This window comes from Pimephales promelas, chromosome 20 (genome assembly GCF_988280905.1).
Source record: "Pimephales promelas chromosome 20, fPimPro1.hap1.1, whole genome shotgun sequence".
NCBI classification, from domain to species: domain Eukaryota; kingdom Metazoa; phylum Chordata; class Actinopteri; order Cypriniformes; family Leuciscidae; genus Pimephales; species Pimephales promelas.
The window spans coordinates 25,739,184-25,758,513 of record NC_142788.1 but is presented as its reverse complement, the minus strand read 5'-3'; the positions used below and the strand labels follow the sequence as shown (position 1 = coordinate 25,758,513).

General features: G+C 40.9%; 1 protein-coding gene across 3 annotated transcripts in view; it reads left to right on the top strand.

The window, feature by feature from the left end:
• slc41a3 (solute carrier family 41 member 3) overlaps nt 1–17,348 on the top strand; it is a 118,132-nt gene extending 100,784 nt beyond the window's left edge. For all 3 annotated transcript variants that reach the window (XM_039652240.2, XM_089124351.1, XM_039652242.2), the window contains 4 exons: nt 13,439–13,518; nt 14,490–14,624; nt 15,504–15,652; nt 16,484–17,348. In XM_039652240.2, the coding sequence (XP_039508174.2) occupies nt 13,439–13,518; nt 14,490–14,624; nt 15,504–15,652; nt 16,484–16,657 (538 nt within the window). In that variant the 3' untranslated portion in view covers nt 16,658–17,348. The remainder of the gene's footprint in view (nt 1–13,438; nt 13,519–14,489; nt 14,625–15,503; nt 15,653–16,483) is intronic.
• Nucleotides 17,349–19,330: the final 1,982 nt, after the last annotated feature.

Below are 19,330 nucleotides of genomic sequence, written 5' to 3'. Positions count from 1 at the left end.
AAAAAACGACAGTGTTACCCCTTACGTTTTTTTTCATTTTCGGGTGAAAAATCAAGTTTCTCCAATCTTCTCAAAACTCTGGATTATGATAGAGGGCCGCGAGACTTTGACCTGAGCGCAAAAATGGAGGCTCTAGACCCTTCCAGAGCTGAGATATGGAAACTCAAAATTTCGACCCGAAAAAAAAAACGACAGTGTTACCCCTTACGTTTTTTTTCATTTTCGGGCGAAAAATCAAGTTTCTCCAATCTTCTCAAAACTCTGGATTATGATAGAGGGCCGCGAGACTTTGACCTGAGCGCAAAAATGGAGGCTCTAGACCCTTCCAGAGCTGAGATATGGAAACTCAAAATTTCGACCCGAAAAAAAAAACGACAGTGTTACCCCTTACGTTTTTTTTCATTTTCGGGTGAAAAATCAAGTTTCTCCAATCTTCTCAAAACTCTGGATTATGATAGAGGGCCGCGAGACTTTGACCTGAGCGCAAAAATGGAGGCTCTAGACCCTTCCAGCGCTGAGATATGGAAACTCAAAATTTCGACCCGAAAAAAAAAACGACAGTGTTACCCCTTACGTTTTTTTTCATTTTCGGGCGAAAAATCAAGTTTCTCCAATCTTCTCAAAACTCTGGATTATGATAGAGGGCCGCGAGACTTTGACCTGAGTGCAAAAATGGAGGCTCTAGACCCTTCCAGAGCTGAGATATGGAAACTCAAAATTTCGACCCGAAAAAAAAACGACAGTGTTACCCCTTACGTTTTTTTTTATTTTCGGGCGAAAAATCAAGTTTCTCCAATCTTCTCAAAACTCTGGATTATGATAGAGGGCCGCGAGACTTTGACCTGAGCGCAAAAATGGAGGCTCTAGACCCTTCCAGAGCTGAGATATGGAAACTCAAAATTTCGACCCGAAAAAAAAACGACAGTGTTACCCCTTACGTTTTTTTCCGTTTTCGGGCCAAAAATCAAGTTTCTCCAATCTTCTCAAAACTCTGGATTATGATAGAGGGCCGCGAGACTTTGACCTGAGCGCAAAAATGGAGGCTCTAGACCCTTCCAGAGCTGAGATATGGAAACTCAAAATTTCGACCCGAAAAAAAAACGACAGTGTTACCCCTTACGTTTTTTTTCATTTTCGGGCGAAAAATCAAGTTTCTCCAATCTTCTCAAAACTCTGGATTATGATAGAGGGCCGCGAGACTTTGACCTGAGCGCAAAAATGGAGGCTCTAGACCCTTCCAGAGCTGAGATATGGAAACTCAAAATTTCGACCCGAAAAAAAAAACGACAGTGTTACCCCTTACGTTTTTTTTCATTTTCGGGTGAAAAATCAAGTTTCTCCAATCTTCTCAAAACTCTGGATTATGATAGAGGGCCGCGAGACTTTGACCTGAGCGCAAAAATGGAGGCTCTAGACCCTTCCAGAGCTGAGATATGGAAACTCAAAATTTCGACCCGAAAAAAAAACGACAGTGTTACCCCTTACGTTTTTTTTCATTTTCGGGCGAAAAATCAAGTTTCTCCAATCTTCTCAAAACTCTGGATTATGATAGAGGGCCGCGAGACTTTGACCTGAGCGCAAAAATGGAGGCTCTAGACCCTTCCAGAGCTGAGATATGGAAACTCAAAATTTCGACCCGAAAAAAAAACGACAGTCTTACCCCTTACGTTTTTTTTTCATTTTCGGGCGAAAAATCAAGTTTCTCCAATCTTCTCAAAACTCTGGATTATGATAGAGGGCCGCGAGACTTTGACCTGAGCGCAAAAATGGAGGCTCTAGACCCTTCCAGAGCTGAGAAATGGAAACTCAAAATTTCGACCCGAAAAAAAAACGACAGTGTTACCCCTTACGTTTTTTTCCATTTTCGGGCCAAAAATCAAGTTTCTCCAATCTTCTCAAAACTCTGGATTATGATAGAGGGCCGCAAGACTTTGACCTGAGCGCAAAAATGGAGGCTCTAGACCCTTCCAGAGCTGAGATATGGAAACTCAAAATTTCGACCCGAAAAAAAAAACGACAGTGTTACCCCTTATGTTTTTTTCCGTTTTCGGGCCAAAAATCAAGTTTCTCCAATCTTCTCAAAACTCTGGATTATGATAGAGGGCCGCGAGACTTTGACCTGAGCGCAAAAATGGAGGCTCTAGACCCTTCCAGCGCTGAGATATGGAAACTCAAAATTTCGACCCGAAAAAAAAACGACAGTGTTACCCCTTACGTTTTTTTTCATTTTCGGGCGAAAAATCAAGTTTCTCCAATCTTCTCAAAACTCTGGATTATGATAGAGGGCCGCGAGACTTTGACCTGAGCGCAAAAATGGAGGCTCTAGACCCTTCCAGAGCTGAGATATGGAAACTCAAAATTTCGACCCGAAAAAAAAACGACAGTGTTACCCCTTACGTTTTTTTTCATTTTCGGGCGAAAAATCAAGTTTCTCCAATCTTCTCAAAACTCTGGATTATGATAGAGGGCCGCGAGACTTTGACCTGAGCGCAAAAATGGAGGCTCTAGACCCTTCCAGAGCTGAGATATGGAAACTCAAAATTTCGACCCGAAAAAAAAACGACAGTCTTACCCCTTACGTTTTTTTTTCATTTTCGGGCGAAAAATCAAGTTTCTCCAATCTTCTCAAAACTCTGGATTATGATAGAGGGCCGCGAGACTTTGACCTGAGCGCAAAAATGGAGGCTCTAGACCCTTCCAGAGCTGAGATATGGAAACTCAAAATTTCGACCCGAAAAAAAAAACGACAGTGTTACCCCTTATGTTTTTTTCCGTTTTCGGGCCAAAAATCAAGTTTCTCCAATCTTCTCAAAACTCTGGATTATGATAGAGGGCCGCGAGACTTTGACCTGAGCGCAAAAATGGAGGCTCTAGACCCTTCCAGCGCTGAGATATGGAAACTCAAAATTTCGACCCGAAAAAAAAAACGACAGTGTTACCCCTTACGTTTTTTTTCATTTTTGGGCGAAAAATCAAGTTTCTCCAATCTTCTCAAAACTCTGGATTATGATAGAGGGCCGCGAGACTTTGACCTGAGCGCAAAAATGGAGGCTCTAGACCCTTCCAGAGCTGAGATATGGAAACTCAAAATTTCGACCCGAAAAAAAAAACGACAGTGTTACCCCTTACGTTTTTTTTCATTTTCGGGCGAAAAATCAAGTTTCTCCAATCTTCTCAAAACTCTGGATTATGATAGAGGGCCGCGAGACTTTGACCTGAGCGCAAAAATGGAGGCTCTAGACCCTTCCAGAGCTGAGATATGGAAACTCAAAATTTCGACCCGAAAAAAAAAACGACAGTGTTACCCCTTACGTTTTTTTTCATTTTCGGGCGAAAAATCAAGTTTCTCCAATCTTCTCAAAACTCTGGATTATGATAGAGGGCCGCGAGACTTTGACCTGTGCGCAAAAATGGAGGCTCTAGACCCTTCCAGAGCTGAGATATGGAAACTCAAAATTTCGACCCGAAAAAAAAAACGACAGTGTTACCCCTTACGTTTTTTTTCATTTTCGGGTGAAAAATCAAGTTTCTCCAATCTTCTCAAAACTCTGGATTATGATAGAGGGCCGCGAGACTTTGACCTGAGCGCAAAAATGGAGGCTCTAGACCCTTCCAGCGCTGAGATATGGAAACTCAAAATTTCGACCCGAAAAAAAAAACGACAGTGTTACCCCTTACGTTTTTTTTCATTTTCGGGCGAAAAATCAAGTTTCTCCAATCTTCTCAAAACTCTGGATTATGATAGAGGGCCGCGAGACTTTGACCTGAGCGCAAAAATGGAGGCTCTAGACCCTTCCAGAGCTGAGATATGGAAACTCAAAATTTCGACCCGAAAAAAAAACGACAGTGTTACCCCTTACGTTTTTTTTCATTTTCGGGCGAAAAATCAAGTTTCTCCAATCTTCTCAAAACTCTGGATTATGATAGAGGGCCGCGAGACTTTGACCTGAGCGCAAAAATGGAGGCTCTAGACCCTTCCAGAGCTGAGATATGGAAACTCAAAATTTCGACCCGAAAAAAAAAACGACAGTGTTACCCCTTACGTTTTTTTTCATTTTCGGGTGAAAAATCAAGTTTCTCCAATCTTCTCAAAACTCTGGATTATGATAGAGGGCCGCGAGACTTTGACCTGAGCGCAAAAATGGAGGCTCTAGACCCTTCCAGAGCTGAGATATGGAAACTCAAAATTTCGACCCGAAAAAAAAAACGACAGTGTTACCCCTTACGTTTTTTTTCGTTTTCGGGCGAAAAATCTAAATTCTCCAATCTTCTCAAAACTCTGGATTATGATAGAGGGCGCGAGACTTTGACCTGAGCGCAAAAATGGAGGCTCTAGACCCTTCCAGAGCTGAGATATGGAAACTCAAAATTTCGACCTGAAAAAAAAAACGACAGTGTTACCCCTTACGTTTTTTTTCGTTTTCGGGCGAAAAATCAAGTTTCTCCAATCTTCTCAAAACTCTGGATTATGATAGAGGGCCGCGAGACTTTGACCTGAGCGCAAAAATGGAGGCTCTAGACCCTTCCAGAGCTGAGATATGGAAACTCAAAATTTCGACCCGAAAAAAAAACCGACAGTGTTACCCCTTACGTTTTTTTTCGTTTTCGGGCGAAAAATCAAATTTCTCCAATCTTCTCAAAACTCTGGATTGTGATAGAGGGCCGCGAGACTTTGACCTGAGCGCAAAAATGGAGGCTCTAGACCCTTCCAGAGCTGAGATATGGAAACTCAAAATTTCGACCCGAAAAAAAAACGACAGTGTTACCCCTTACGTTTTTTTTCGTTTTCGGGCGAAAAATCAAATTTCTCCAATCTTCTCAAAACTCTGGATTATGATAGAGGGCCGCGAGACTTTGACCTGAGCGGAAAAATGGAGGCTCTAGACCCTTCCAGAGCTGAGATATGGAAACTCAAAATTTCGACCCGAAAAAAAAAACGACAGTGTTACCCCTTACGTTTTTTTTCGTTTTCGGGCGAAAAATCAAGTTTCTCCAATCTTCTCAAAACTCTGGATTATGATAGAGGGCCGCGAGACTTTGACCTGAGCGCAAAAATGGAGGCTCTAGACCCTTCCAGAGCTGAGATATGGAAACTCAAAATTTCGACAACCGAAAAAAAAACGACAGTGTTACCCCTTACGTTTTTTTTTCGTTTTCGGGCGAAAAATCTAAATTCTCCAATCTTCTCAAAACTCTGGATTATGATAGAGGGCGCGAGACTTTGACCTGAGCGCAAAAATGGAGGCTCTAGACCCTTCCAGAGCTGAGATATGGAAACTCAAAATTTCGACCCGAAAAAAAAACGACAGTGTTACCCCTTACGTTTTTTTCCGTTTTCGGGCCAAAAATCAAGTTTCTCCAATCTTCTCAAAACTCTGGATTATGATAGAGGGCCGCGAGACTTTGACCTGAGCGCAAAAATGGAGGCTCTAGACCCTTCCAGAGCTGAGATATGGAAACTCAAAATTTCGACCCGAAAAAAAAACGACAGTGTTACCCCTTACGTTTTTTTCCGTTTTCGGGCCAAAAATCAAGTTTCTCCAATCTTCTCAAAACTCTGGATTATGATAGAGGGCCGCGAGACTTTGACCTGAGCGCAAAAATGGAGGCTCTAGACCCTTCCAGAGCTGAGATATGGAAACTCAAAATTTCGACCCGAAAAAAAAAACGACAGTGTTACCCCTTACGTTTTTTTTCATTTTCGGGTGAAAAATCAAGTTTCTCCAATCTTCTCAAAACTCTGGATTATGATAGAGGGCCGCGAGACTTTGACCTGAGCGCAAAAATGGAGGCTCTAGACCCTTCCAGAGCTGAGATATGGAAACTCAAAATTTCGACCCGAAAAAAAAACGACAGTGTTACCCCTTACGTTTTTTTTCATTTTCGGGCGAAAAATCAAGTTTCTCCAATCTTCTCAAAACTCTGGATTATGATAGAGGGCCGCGAGACTTTGACCTGAGCGCAAAAATGGAGGCTCTAGACCCTTCCAGAGCTGAGATATGGAAACTCAAAATTTCGACCCGAAAAAAAAACGACAGTGTTACCCCTTACGTTTTTTTCCGTTTTCGGGCCAAAAATCAAGTTTCTCCAATCTTCTCAAAACTCTGGATTATGATAGAGGGCCGCGAGACTTTGACCTGAGCGCAAAAATGGAGGCTCTAGACCCTTCCAGAGCTGAGATATGGAAACTCAAAATTTCGACCCGAAAAAAAACCGACAGTCTTACCCCTTACGTTTTTTTTTCATTTTCGGGCGAAAAATCAAGTTTCTCCAATCTTCTCAAAACTCTGGATTATGATAGAGGGCCGCGAGACTTTGACCTGAGCGCAAAAATGGAGGCTCTAGACCCTTCCAGAGCTGAGAAATGGAAACTCAAAATTTCGACCCGAAAAAAAAACGACAGTGTTACCCCTTACGTTTTTTTCCATTTTCGGGCCAAAAATCAAGTTTCTCCAATCTTCTCAAAACTCTGGATTATGATAGAGGGCCGCAAGACTTTGACCTGAGCGCAAAAATGGAGGCTCTAGACCCTTCCAGAGCTGAGATATGGAAACTCAAAATTTCGACCCGAAAAAAAAAACGACAGTGTTACCCCTTATGTTTTTTTCCGTTTTCGGGCCAAAAATCAAGTTTCTCCAATCTTCTCAAAACTCTGGATTATGATAGAGGGCCGCGAGACTTTGACCTGAGCGCAAAAATGGAGGCTCTAGACCCTTCCAGCGCTGAGATATGGAAACTCAAAATTTCGACCCGAAAAAAAAACGACAGTGTTACCCCTTACGTTTTTTTTCATTTTCGGGCGAAAAATCAAGTTTCTCCAATCTTCTCAAAACTCTGGATTATGATAGAGGGCCGCGAGACTTTGACCTGAGCGCAAAAATGGAGGCTCTAGACCCTTCCAGAGCTGAGATATGGAAACTCAAAATTTCGACCCGAAAAAAAAACGACAGTGTTACCCCTTACGTTTTTTTTCATTTTCGGGCGAAAAATCAAGTTTCTCCAATCTTCTCAAAACTCTGGATTATGATAGAGGGCCGCGAGACTTTGACCTGAGCGCAAAAATGGAGGCTCTAGACCCTTCCAGAGCTGAGATATGGAAACTCAAAATTTCGACCCGAAAAAAAAACGACAGTCTTACCCCTTACGTTTTTTTTTCATTTTCGGGCGAAAAATCAAGTTTCTCCAATCTTCTCAAAACTCTGGATTATGATAGAGGGCCGCGAGACTTTGACCTGAGCGCAAAAATGGAGGCTCTAGACCCTTCCAGAGCTGAGAAATGGAAACTCAAAATTTCGACCCGAAAAAAAAACGACAGTGTTACCCCTTACGTTTTTTTCCATTTTCGGGCCAAAAATCAAGTTTCTCCAATCTTCTCAAAACTCTGGATTATGATAGAGGGCCGCGAGACTTTGACCTGAGCGCAAAAATGGAGGCTCTAGACCCTTCCAGAGCTGAGATATGGAAACTCAAAATTTCGACCCGAAAAAAAAAACGACAGTGTTACCCCTTATGTTTTTTTCCGTTTTCGGGCCAAAAATCAAGTTTCTCCGATCTTCTCAAAACTCTGGATTATGATAGAGGGCCGCGAGACTTTGACCTGAGCGCAAAAATGGAGGCTCTAGACCCTTCCAGCGCTGAGATATGGAAACTCAAAATTTCGACCCGAAAAAAAAACGACAGTGTTACCCCTTACGTTTTTTTTCATTTTCGGGCGAAAAATCAAGTTTCTCCAATCTTCTCAAAACTCTGGATTATGATAGAGGGCCGCGAGACTTTGACCTGAGCGCAAAAATGGAGGCTCTAGACCCTTCCAGAGCTGAGATATGGAAACTCAAAATTTCGACCCGAAAAAAAAAACGACAGTGTTACCCCTTACGTTTTTTTTCATTTTCGGGTGAAAAATCAAGTTTCTCCAATCTTCTCAAAACTCTGGATTATGATAGAGGGCCGCGAGACTTTGACCTGAGCGCAAAAATGGAGGCTCTAGACCCTTCCAGAGCTGAGATATGGAAACTCAAAATTTCGACCCGGAAAAAAAACGACAGTGTTACCCCTTACGTTTTTTTTCATTTTCGGGCGAAAAATCAAGTTTCTCCAATCTTCTCAAAACTCTGGATTATGATAGAGGGCCGCGAGACTTTGACCTGAGCGCAAAAATGGAGGCTCTAGACCCTTCCAGAGCTGAGATATGGAAACTCAAAATTTCGACCCGAAAAAAAAAACGACAGTGTTACCCCTTACGTTTTTTTTCATTTTCGGGTGAAAAATCAAGTTTCTCCAATCTTCTCAAAACTCTGGATTATGATAGAGGGCCGCGAGACTTTGACCTGAGCGCAAAAATGGAGGCTCTAGACCCTTCCAGAGCTGAGATATGGAAACTCAAAATTTCGACCCGAAAAAAAAACGACAGTGTTACCCCTTACGTTTTTTTTCATTTTCGGGCGAAAAATCAAGTTTCTCCAATCTTCTCAAAACTCTGGATTATGATAGAGGGCCGCGAGACTTTGACCTGAGCGCAAAAATGGAGGCTCTAGACCCTTCCAGAGCTGAGATATGGAAACTCAAAATTTCGACCCGAAAAAAAAACGACAGTCTTACCCCTTACGTTTTTTTTTCATTTTCGGGCGAAAAATCAAGTTTCTCCAATCTTCTCAAAACTCTGGATTATGATAGAGGGCCGCGAGACTTTGACCTGAGCGCAAAAATGGAGGCTCTAGACCCTTCCAGAGCTGAGAAATGGAAACTCAAAATTTCGACCCGAAAAAAAAACGACAGTGTTACCCCTTACGTTTTTTTCCATTTTCGGGCCAAAAATCAAGTTTCTCCAATCTTCTCAAAACTCTGGATTATGATAGAGGGCCGCGAGACTTTGACCTGAGCGCAAAAATGGAGGCTCTAGACCCTTCCAGAGCTGAGATATGGAAACTCAAAATTTCGACCCGAAAAAAAAAATGACAGTGTTACCCCTTACGTTTTTTTTCGTTTTCGGGCGAAAAATCGAGTTTCTCCAATCTTCTCAAAACTCTGGATTATGATAGAGGGCCGCGAGACTTTGACCTGAGCGCAAAAATGGAGGCTCTAGACTCTTCCAGAGCTGAGATATGGAAACTCAAAATTTCGACCCGAAAAAAAAAACGACAGTGTTACCCCTTATGTTTTTTTCCGTTTTCGGGCCAAAAATCAAGTTTCTCCAATCTTCTCAAAACTCTGGATTATGATAGAGGGCCGCGAGACTTTGACCTGAGCGCAAAAATGGAGGCTCTAGACCCTTCCAGCGCTGAGATATGGAAACTCAAAATTTCGACCCGAAAAAAAAACGACAGTGTTACCCCTTACGTTTTTTTTCATTTTCGGGCGAAAAATCAAGTTTCTCCAATCTTCTCAAAACTCTGGATTATGATAGAGGGCCGCGAGACTTTGACCTGAGCGCAAAAATGGAGGCTCTAGACCCTTCCAGAGCTGAGATATGGAAACTCAAAATTTCGACCCGAAAAAAAAACGACAGTGTTACCCCTTACGTTTTTTTTCATTTTCGGGCGAAAAATCAAGTTTCTCCAATCTTCTCAAAACTCTGGATTATGATAGAGGGCCGCGAGACTTTGACCTGAGCGCAAAAATGGAGGCTCTAGACCCTTCCAGAGCTGAGATATGGAAACTCAAAATTTCGACCCGAAAAAAAAACGACAGTCTTACCCCTTACGTTTTTTTTTCATTTTCGGGCGAAAAATCAAGTTTCTCCAATCTTCTCAAAACTCTGGATTGTGATAGAGGGCCGCGAGACTTTGACCTGAGCGCAAAAATGGAGGCTCTAGACCCTTCCAGAGCTGAGATATGGAAACTCAAAATTTCGACCCGAAAAAAAAACGACAGTGTTACCCCTTACGTTTTTTTTTCGTTTTCGGGCGAAAAATCAAATTTCTCCAATCTTCTCAAAACTCTGGATTGTGATAGAGGGCCGCGAGACTTTGACCTGAGCGCAAAAATGGAGGCTCTAGACCCTTCCAGAGCTGAGATATGGAAACTCAAAATTTCGACCCGAAAAAAAAAACGACAGTGTTACCCCTTACGTTTTTTTTCGTTTTCGGGCGAAAAATCAAATTTCTCCAATCTTGTCAAAACTCTGGATTATGATAGAGGGCCGCGAGACTTTGACCTGAGCGCAAAAATGGAGGCTCTAGACCCTTCCAGAGCTGAGATATGGAAACTCAAAATTTCGACCCGAAAAAAAAAACGACAGTGTTACCCCTTACGTTTTTTTTCATTTTCGGGTGAAAAATCAAGTTTCTCCAATCTTCTCAAAACTCTGGATTATGATAGAGGGCCGCGAGACTTTGACCTGAGCGCAAAAATGGAGGCTCTAGACCCTTCCAGAGCTGAGATATGGAAACTCAAAATTTCGACCCGAAAAAAAAAACGACAGTGTTACCCCTTACGTTTTTTTTCATTTTCGGGTGAAAAATCAAGTTTCTCCAATCTTCTCAAAACTCTGGATTATGATAGAGGGCCGCGAGACTTTGACCTGAGCGCAAAAATGGAGGCTCTAGACCCTTCCAGAGCTGAGATATGGAAACTCAAAATTTCGACCCGGAAAAAAAACGACAGTGTTACCCCTTACGTTTTTTTTCATTTTCGGGCGAAAAATCAAGTTTCTCCAATCTTCTCAAAACTCTGGATTATGATAGAGGGCCGCGAGACTTTGACCTGAGCGCAAAAATGGAGGCTCTAGACCCTTCCAGAGCTGAGATATGGAAACTCAAAATTTCGACCCGAAAAAAAAAACGACAGTGTTACCCCTTACGTTTTTTTTCATTTTCGGGTGAAAAATCAAGTTTCTCCAATCTTCTCAAAACTCTGGATTATGATAGAGGGCCGCGAGACTTTGACCTGAGCGCAAAAATGGAGGCTCTAGACCCTTCCAGAGCTGAGATATGGAAACTCAAAATTTCGACCCGAAAAAAAAACGACAGTGTTACCCCTTACGTTTTTTTTCATTTTCGGGCGAAAAATCAAGTTTCTCCAATCTTCTCAAAACTCTGGATTATGATAGAGGGCCGCGAGACTTTGACCTGAGCGCAAAAATGGAGGCTCTAGACCCTTCCAGAGCTGAGATATGGAAACTCAAAATTTCGACCCGAAAAAAAAACGACAGTCTTACCCCTTACGTTTTTTTTTCATTTTCGGGCGAAAAATCAAGTTTCTCCAATCTTCTCAAAACTCTGGATTATGATAGAGGGCCGCGAGACTTTGACCTGAGCGCAAAAATGGAGGCTCTAGACCCTTCCAGAGCTGAGAAATGGAAACTCAAAATTTCGACCCGAAAAAAAAACGACAGTGTTACCCCTTACGTTTTTTTCCATTTTCGGGCCAAAAATCAAGTTTCTCCAATCTTCTCAAAACTCTGGATTATGATAGAGGGCCGCGAGACTTTGACCTGAGCGCAAAAATGGAGGCTCTAGACCCTTCCAGCGCTGAGATATGGAAACTCAAAATTTCGACCCGAAAAAAAAACGACAGTGTTACCCCTTACGTTTTTTTTCATTTTCGGGCGAAAAATCAAGTTTCTCCAATCTTCTCAAAACTCTGGATTATGATAGAGGGCCGCGAGACTTTGACCTGAGCGCAAAAATGGAGGCTCTAGACCCTTCCAGAGCTGAGATATGGAAACTCAAAATTTCGACCCGAAAAAAAAAACGACAGTGTTACCCCTTACGTTTTTTTTCATTTTCGGGTGAAAAATCAAGTTTCTCCAATCTTCTCAAAACTCTGGATTATGATAGAGGGCCGCGAGACTTTGACCTGAGCGCAAAAATGGAGGCTCTAGACCCTTCCAGAGCTGAGATATGGAAACTCAAAATTTCGACCCGAAAAAAAAAACGACAGTGTTACCCCTTACGTTTTTTTTCGTTTTCGGGCGAAAAATCTAAATTCTCCAATCTTCTCAAAACTCTGGATTGTGATAGAGGGCCGCGAGACTTTGACCTGAGCGCAAAAATGGAGGCTCTAGACCCTTCCAGAGCTGAGATATGGAAACTCAAAATTTCGACCCGAAAAAAAAACGACAGTGTTACCCCTTACGTTTTTTTTTCGTTTTCGGGCGAAAAATCAAATTTCTCCAATCTTCTCAAAACTCTGGATTGTGATAGAGGGCCGCGAGACTTTGACCTGAGCGCAAAAATGGAGGCTCTAGACCCTTCCAGAGCTGAGATATGGAAACTCAAAATTTCGACCCGAAAAAAAAAACGACAGTGTTACCCCTTACGTTTTTTTTCGTTTTCGGGCGAAAAATCAAATTTCTCCAATCTTGTCAAAACTCTGGATTATGATAGAGGGCCGCGAGACTTTGACCTGAGCGCAAAAATGGAGGCTCTAGACCCTTCCAGAGCTGAGATATGGAAACTCAAAATTTCGACCCGAAAAAAAAAATGACAGTGTTACCCCTTACGTTTTTTTTCGTTTTCGGGCGAAAAATCGAGTTTCTCCAATCTTCTCAAAACTCTGGATTATGATAGAGGGCCGCGAGACTTTGACCTGAGCGCAAAAATGGAGGCTCTAGACTCTTCCAGAGCTGAGATATGGAAACTCAAAATTTCGACCCGAAAAAAAAAACGACAGTGTTACCCCTTACGTTTTTTTTCATTTTCGGGCGAAAAATCAAGTTTCTCCAATCTTCTCAAAACTCTGGATTATGATAGAGGGCCGCGAGACTTTGACCTGAGTGCAAAAATGGAGGCTCTAGCCCCTTCCAGAGCTGAGATATCGAAACTCAAAAATTCGGCCCGAAAAAAAAAAAACGACAGTGGTACCCCTTTCGTTTTTTTTTTTTCGGGCGAAAAATCAAGTTTCTCCAATCTTCCCAAAACTCTGGATTATGATAGAGGGCCATGAGACTTAGACCTGAGTGCAATAATGGAGGCTCTAGACCCTTCCAGAGCTGAGATATCGAAACTCAAAAATTCGGCCCGAAAAAAAAAACGACAGTGGTACCCCTTACGTTTTTTTTTTTTTTTCGGGCGAAAAATTAAGTTTCTCCAATCTTCTCAAAACTCTTGATTCTGATAGAGGGCAATGAGACTTAGACCTGAGTGCAAAAATGGAGGCTCTAGACCCTTCCACAGCTGAGATATCGAAACTCAAAAATTCGGCCCGAAAAAAAAAACGACAGTGGTACCCCTTACGTTTTTTTTTTTTCGGTCGAAAAATTAAGTAAGATCTCAGCTCAGGAAGGGTCTAGAGCCTCCATTTTTGCACTCAGGTTTAAGTCTCATGGCCCTCTATCAGAATCCAGAGTTTTGAGAAAATTGGAGAAACTCAGTTTTTTTTCCATGATTAAACCATGTAAATTAAACTTGCTTTTCTTAGGATGTGTAACTAATCAAGGAATTATCATTTGTGGGTCAACTAATACATTTAAAATTTATGACACTCTTCCCAACTTAAGTTTCGGAGGCCTTATTCTTGATAAGACTGTGAGCGATCCTAACTTTGAGGGCATGGCGGTCTTCACACCAGTCATAAACGGTGAGTAAATGTCACACACACGCCACACTTTGAGCAAAGACGCCTTTCACATACTCAAGTCAATTCTCAATGTACAGCAGTAGTAGTAAAAGTAACAATAAACCTGAAAAACAAGTTTAGAAACTTAACTTAAGGCCCATTTCCCTCCTCAACTCCTCATTACAGTAAAATTGATCACATCTCTCTCAGTGTTTGGAACTCAACTCGTGGATTCAGGGAGGCGATCGGCTTCCGCTGCCAAAATAAAACCTTCTCATTCCAAATCGTCGCAATAAATCAGAGCACTGGCTCTTCGCTTGCGACGTTTTATCGTACATGAAAGAAGTCAAGCATTTTGACGGGAGTGTAACTAATAGACTTAAAAACCCCAGCCGAGGCAGAGTTTGTTTGGTTTTACGTAAAATATCACTTGTGGTGATTTGTCAACTTCAGCAATCTGGTTTAGATTTCCCCAGGCTGGTTCTGTTCCTGCTCAGCTGCACGTGCTCTACCAATGATCCTGCCCCTCTCGAACCATGACTCGATACTATGTTGGCAGAAACTACACGCAATGGGAATAGAGCATGTTATGGTTGTAAAAGCGGCCTAATCCAGCAGTAGCTGTGATTCCTCTGCTGAAAACTTCTCACGTCTTCCCTAGTTGTTTATCTGGATCTGGCACCCTATTTTTCCAGCTCAGTCCTGAGACACAAGGTTGCTGGGATTCATAAAGACTAATTTGATACCTCATTACCTAGTTTGATATTCACGTCAAGGAACACACTCGAGCTAAAATGTGGAAAAGCTGTTAATTGTGCACACAATAGTCTGAAATAGGCTGAAAATGTATCATTTGGCAGATATCAGTGTGCATACTTCCATAGACGCATGCTGCGTTCTAACATTTGCATCTGAGATGAGGGGAATATGAGAATTGCAATGGTGTAATGGTTGGAAAGCTCTCACATTTTTTTCCTCTTTGCACTTTTCAGGGGTTGGGGGGAATCTGGTGGCCATCCAGGCCAGTCGGATCTCCACCTACCTTCATTTCTTGAGCGTACCTGGAGTCCTGCCCTATAAGATGAGACAGCACTGGCCCAACCCCTGTGTCACATTCTTCTCCTCAGGTGAGGTCACTTTGAAACTATTTGTGCTCCTGGGATGAATTCACTCCTTTAGATCTTTGAGATAAAGTCGGTAATTAGTAAGCTAAGTCAAGCTTTGTATTGTTGAATTTGAACAAAACTTGAACCCTGATATTTACACTTTAACACAAATGATTTATGCGTGTGCAGTTATGAATGATATCTCAAACCCTGTTGTTTGTTGAGGAGGGATTTTTTATTCATTTTTCTATTCAGTGGTGGTTACGCTGTGATTTTACGACAATCCTAATGACTTACATTGAGGGAGAGGCCCGAGCCAAATTTAGAGACCTGGGGCTGTATTCAAAAAGAATTTTATCTTATTACTAGCAGTACTCATAAATCGCACTAAATATTTTAGCTAGGAGTTTTCTCTTAAAAGTTATTCACAATGCCTTTCAGACCTACTCTTAGTAGGGAAAAACGACAACTCCTAAACTAAAAGTAAGTCTTCGTTGCTATGGATGATGTCAATTCTCATGCACGAGCTTCCTCGCAATGATCACAGTGATTAGTTGTTAGATGACAGGGCCATCACGCGGAACATAACAGACGCACTAAATATGTCCTGTGTCCAACACAAAATAATAATAGTAATGTCATCGAAATGCATACAGTCCAATCCACTTTCAACAGTATTTCTCAGAAATCGCTTACTGCACCTTCAAGTTAGAAATGAAGAAAATAGCAGTTTTATTCTTAAGAATGTTTCGTAAATCCGTCCCCAGAATATCACTTGGAGATTGGGATTTTGAGTTGCGACTTCCCATAACACCTTTGAAAAATGTAAAAGTTTTGATTAGTGTCAATCCCGATCATTTTGAAACAATTGAAAATGCTCATCATGCCATTTCTCCTCAGGAGTGAACTCAAAGTCAGCGCGGGTGCTGTTCCTCCTGGTGGTTCCAGGTCATCTCTTGTTTCTTTTCGCCATCAATATGCTTCAAGGAGGTCACACTGCCATCACACCAGCATTCACCTGCTGCTACCTGAGTGCTGCTCTGCTTCAGGTGAGCCGTAGTGCTACTTTATAAACCTTAAAAAAATTCACACAAATCACTTTTAAACCACTGAAAAGTTTAGATAAAGAAAGTCTCTAATTGCCATTGGTGCCATTTTTTCAGTGCTTGTTTCATATATATTCTCACTGATGGGATCACTTTATTTGTTTTATATATATATTTTTTCCATCATCTGGCTGGAAAGCAAATAAAATAGTGTAAAACCGTAGTTTCAGGTAAAATGTGGAAATTGGCATGACTGTATTCATCCTCCTCCGACGAATCTCCTACTTAATTATATGGATACAAATGCAATCTATTGGCATTATCAAACAGGGACTGTTTATGAACAGACTGGTTCTGGGTTTTACTTGAAAATTGAACAAATTTAAATTTCGTCTCCAATTATTAATTTCAGATCGGAAATCTCTTATACATATTTAACATAGAATTGGACTTTATAACTCCCAATTGCAAGTTCATATCTCAAAATTTTGAGAAAAGAAGTCAGAATTGCAGGATATAAACTAGCAATTGTAAGAAAAAAAGTCAGAATGTGAGTTTACATCAAAATTCTCTTTCAATTCTCTTTAAAAAAAATTATTTTGTGGCATACCATCCATTAGAAACATGTGTGCTGCTTAATATTTTTCTGGAACCTTGGTAAATCATTTCAGGATTAATTGATGGATGGAAATTTGAAAACGATAAGTGATTGAAATTGCTGAACAAAAGTATTATTAAAAAAAGATTAAAATGTATTTTTTGTAAAAAAAACAAACATCTGTCTGTAATAAGTTAAGAATTGCATGCAACATTTAATCATGTTTTTCCTCACAGGTCGGGATCCTCATTTATACGGCAGACTTGATTGTGCGTTTGATGTGGAGGAAAGGTCTGGACCCCGATAACTTCTCCATCCCATACCTCACAGCGCTTGGAGACCTGTTGGGCACGGGTTTCCTGGCCCTGTGTTTCCGTCTGGTCATGTTAGCGGAGGGGAACGGCTTATAAAATGTTAGACCTCCTGCTTCTCCAGTTACAGCTCTCTGTTCACGGGACCTTTGCCACCCAGGCTGGCTACAGTGGCTTCAAACTTTTCTGTGCGAAACTAAAGACAGAATTTGAACCATTTTGCAGGGTAGGTTGACTGGAAATATGAAGTACACTTTTGATCATTGGCAGGTATGGACTACTGCCTAATGATCTGTAACATGATTATATTCTAGGTGTGTTGTCCTGTCGCTTCAATGATGCTGCTCTCTCATACACACTAGTCACCTGATTACTGTATATCAAGGTCTAACTTTAAGAGCGTGTCACAAACCTTTATGTGCCATGTATAAATTGAATTTGAAGTTTACAAAATATCAAACCCTGAAGGACTCTAGGAGGTTTCTTTTGTCTGGAGAATATTGTTTCAGGATTGATTTGAAAGATAATAGTAAAGTATCAAAACTTTTGAAGGTCATTCCTTTGCTGTTTTAGTAACTATATACAAGATCATAATTGCTGCTAGATATTTATACTGGATACAATAACTCATATAGCCTACAGAAAGCCCAATGTACCTCTCAGTTCGTAATTTTTTTTGCACCTAAAATATTAATTTCTCTCAAAATACCACACTTTGGGAAAAGGCAAAATAACTATCTTATGTAATGAATGTAATTGGTTGTTCACTTGAATAAATTGATGAAAATGATGTTGTTGTGGCAGTTTTATTCAGTACACTCTTGTAAAATCGTCACTCTGAATTATAATTAACCTTAATCACATGATTCTTCCATGGTTTGAGTGTTGTGGGGCCTCATTTATAAAATGTTTCATAGAAACAGTCCACATTTGATCTTACGATAATTCCTCAAATGTGCCTACATGTGATTCAGAGAATGAGCATACACACAAAAAACGTGTGTACACCTCTCTTCCAGAAGTCGCTTTGGTGCATTTCTCACATCACTATTTACATTTGCACAACAGTTAGTTCAACCTCCACAACATTTTGTCATTTGTGCACATCATAGTAGCAGTTTCTCATTCCTTCCAACAAATTGCAAATGCTTTTGGGACATGCATCAATTGCTTACATACAACTCTCTGCTGTCTTACAACGTTATCATTTGCTTATGTCATATCAGTCCAAATTAACTATACTTGTGAATGCTGAATAATCATTCCATATAAAACTAATAGTCCTCATTTCATTGCTTGAGTCATCACATACAGAAATGTTAAACTATTTGTTAAAATCCATCAAGTAAATTTTACATTTTTTATACCTTTAAAAAAAACAAAACTTTATCCTAAATTGAACAATTTCTCACAGGTGAACCTCAGCTTTCACTGATGAGAAGAGATGTGCATGAATGATTTATTGTTTACAGTTGTGCACTGATCTACTATGATCTATTTGACTAGCTTGTTCATAAACACTGGTGTTAGGACTTTTCATCTTGATGACACTGACACTTTCAATGACATGAATACTTGCTTTTGAGGAATGAGTTATCCATTTTGAGCAAGGTTATCAACTAAGTTTTGCAGTTTGTACTAATTGTTTTGAGAACTGCATTAACTGTTGTGCAAATGTAAATAGTGATGTAAGAAATGCACCAAAGCGACTGAGAAAAACTGTAAATGTATAAATCGCAAATGATCGTGAAATTGTGCAGGGCTGAATGGTTTCAGATCTCTGCCTTGTAAACGGCACATAATGAATTGCGAGCGACTCACTGCCAAGGAAAAGTGTGTATGTCTGCTCAGACCCTAAGCACATTTCCATTTCAAAGACCATTTTTCGCATATGCACAATTTAAGACTAAATCTGTGCATACGCACATTTTATAAAGAGGCTCCTGGTCCTTAAAGGGATACTCCACCGGGTTTTCATATTAAACTATGTTATTCCCTTAATTAAGACGAGCTGATGCATACCTCTCTCGTCTCAGTGTGTGCACTCTATCGCTCTGTATTGCCGCAAAACTATGTTAGCACTTAGCTTAGCCCAGTGCATTAAATATGGGCCAGAAAGAGAAGTGACAAAACACTTCCTCGTTTTCCCTGTTTAAACACAGTTACTCGATTAGTGTAACTCGACCTAGGCTGGTGACACAAAATAAAACGTTGTGTTTTTCTAAGCGTTTAAAATTGATGACTATATTTTATGGCGGAATACCATAAAAAAGTGCTTTAGAGCACTTCAACTTGGCGGAATAACACCTTCACTCGTGAAAAGTCCTCTTACCGGCTCCCGCTTCCTCGCTTTCCCCCTCCCTCTTATTTCCGTCAATGCAGCCAACGTGACATGCGCCAAAGCGGGAGCCGGTAAGAGGACTTTTCACGAGTGAAGGTATTATTGCGCCAAGTTGAAGTGCTCTAAAGCACTTTTTTATGGTATTCCGCCATAAAATATAGTCATCAATTTTAAACGCTTAGAAAAACACAACGTTTTATTTTGTGTCACCAGCCTAGGTCGAGTTACACTAATCGAGTAACTGTGTTTAAACAGGGAAAACGAGGAAGTGTTTTGTCACTTCTCTTTCTGGCCCATATTTAATGCACTGGGCTAAGCTAAGTGCTAACATAGTTTTGCGGCAATACAGAGCGATAGAGTGCACACACTGAGACGAGAGAGGTATGCATCAGCTCGTCTTAATTAAGGGAATAACATAGTTTAATATGAAA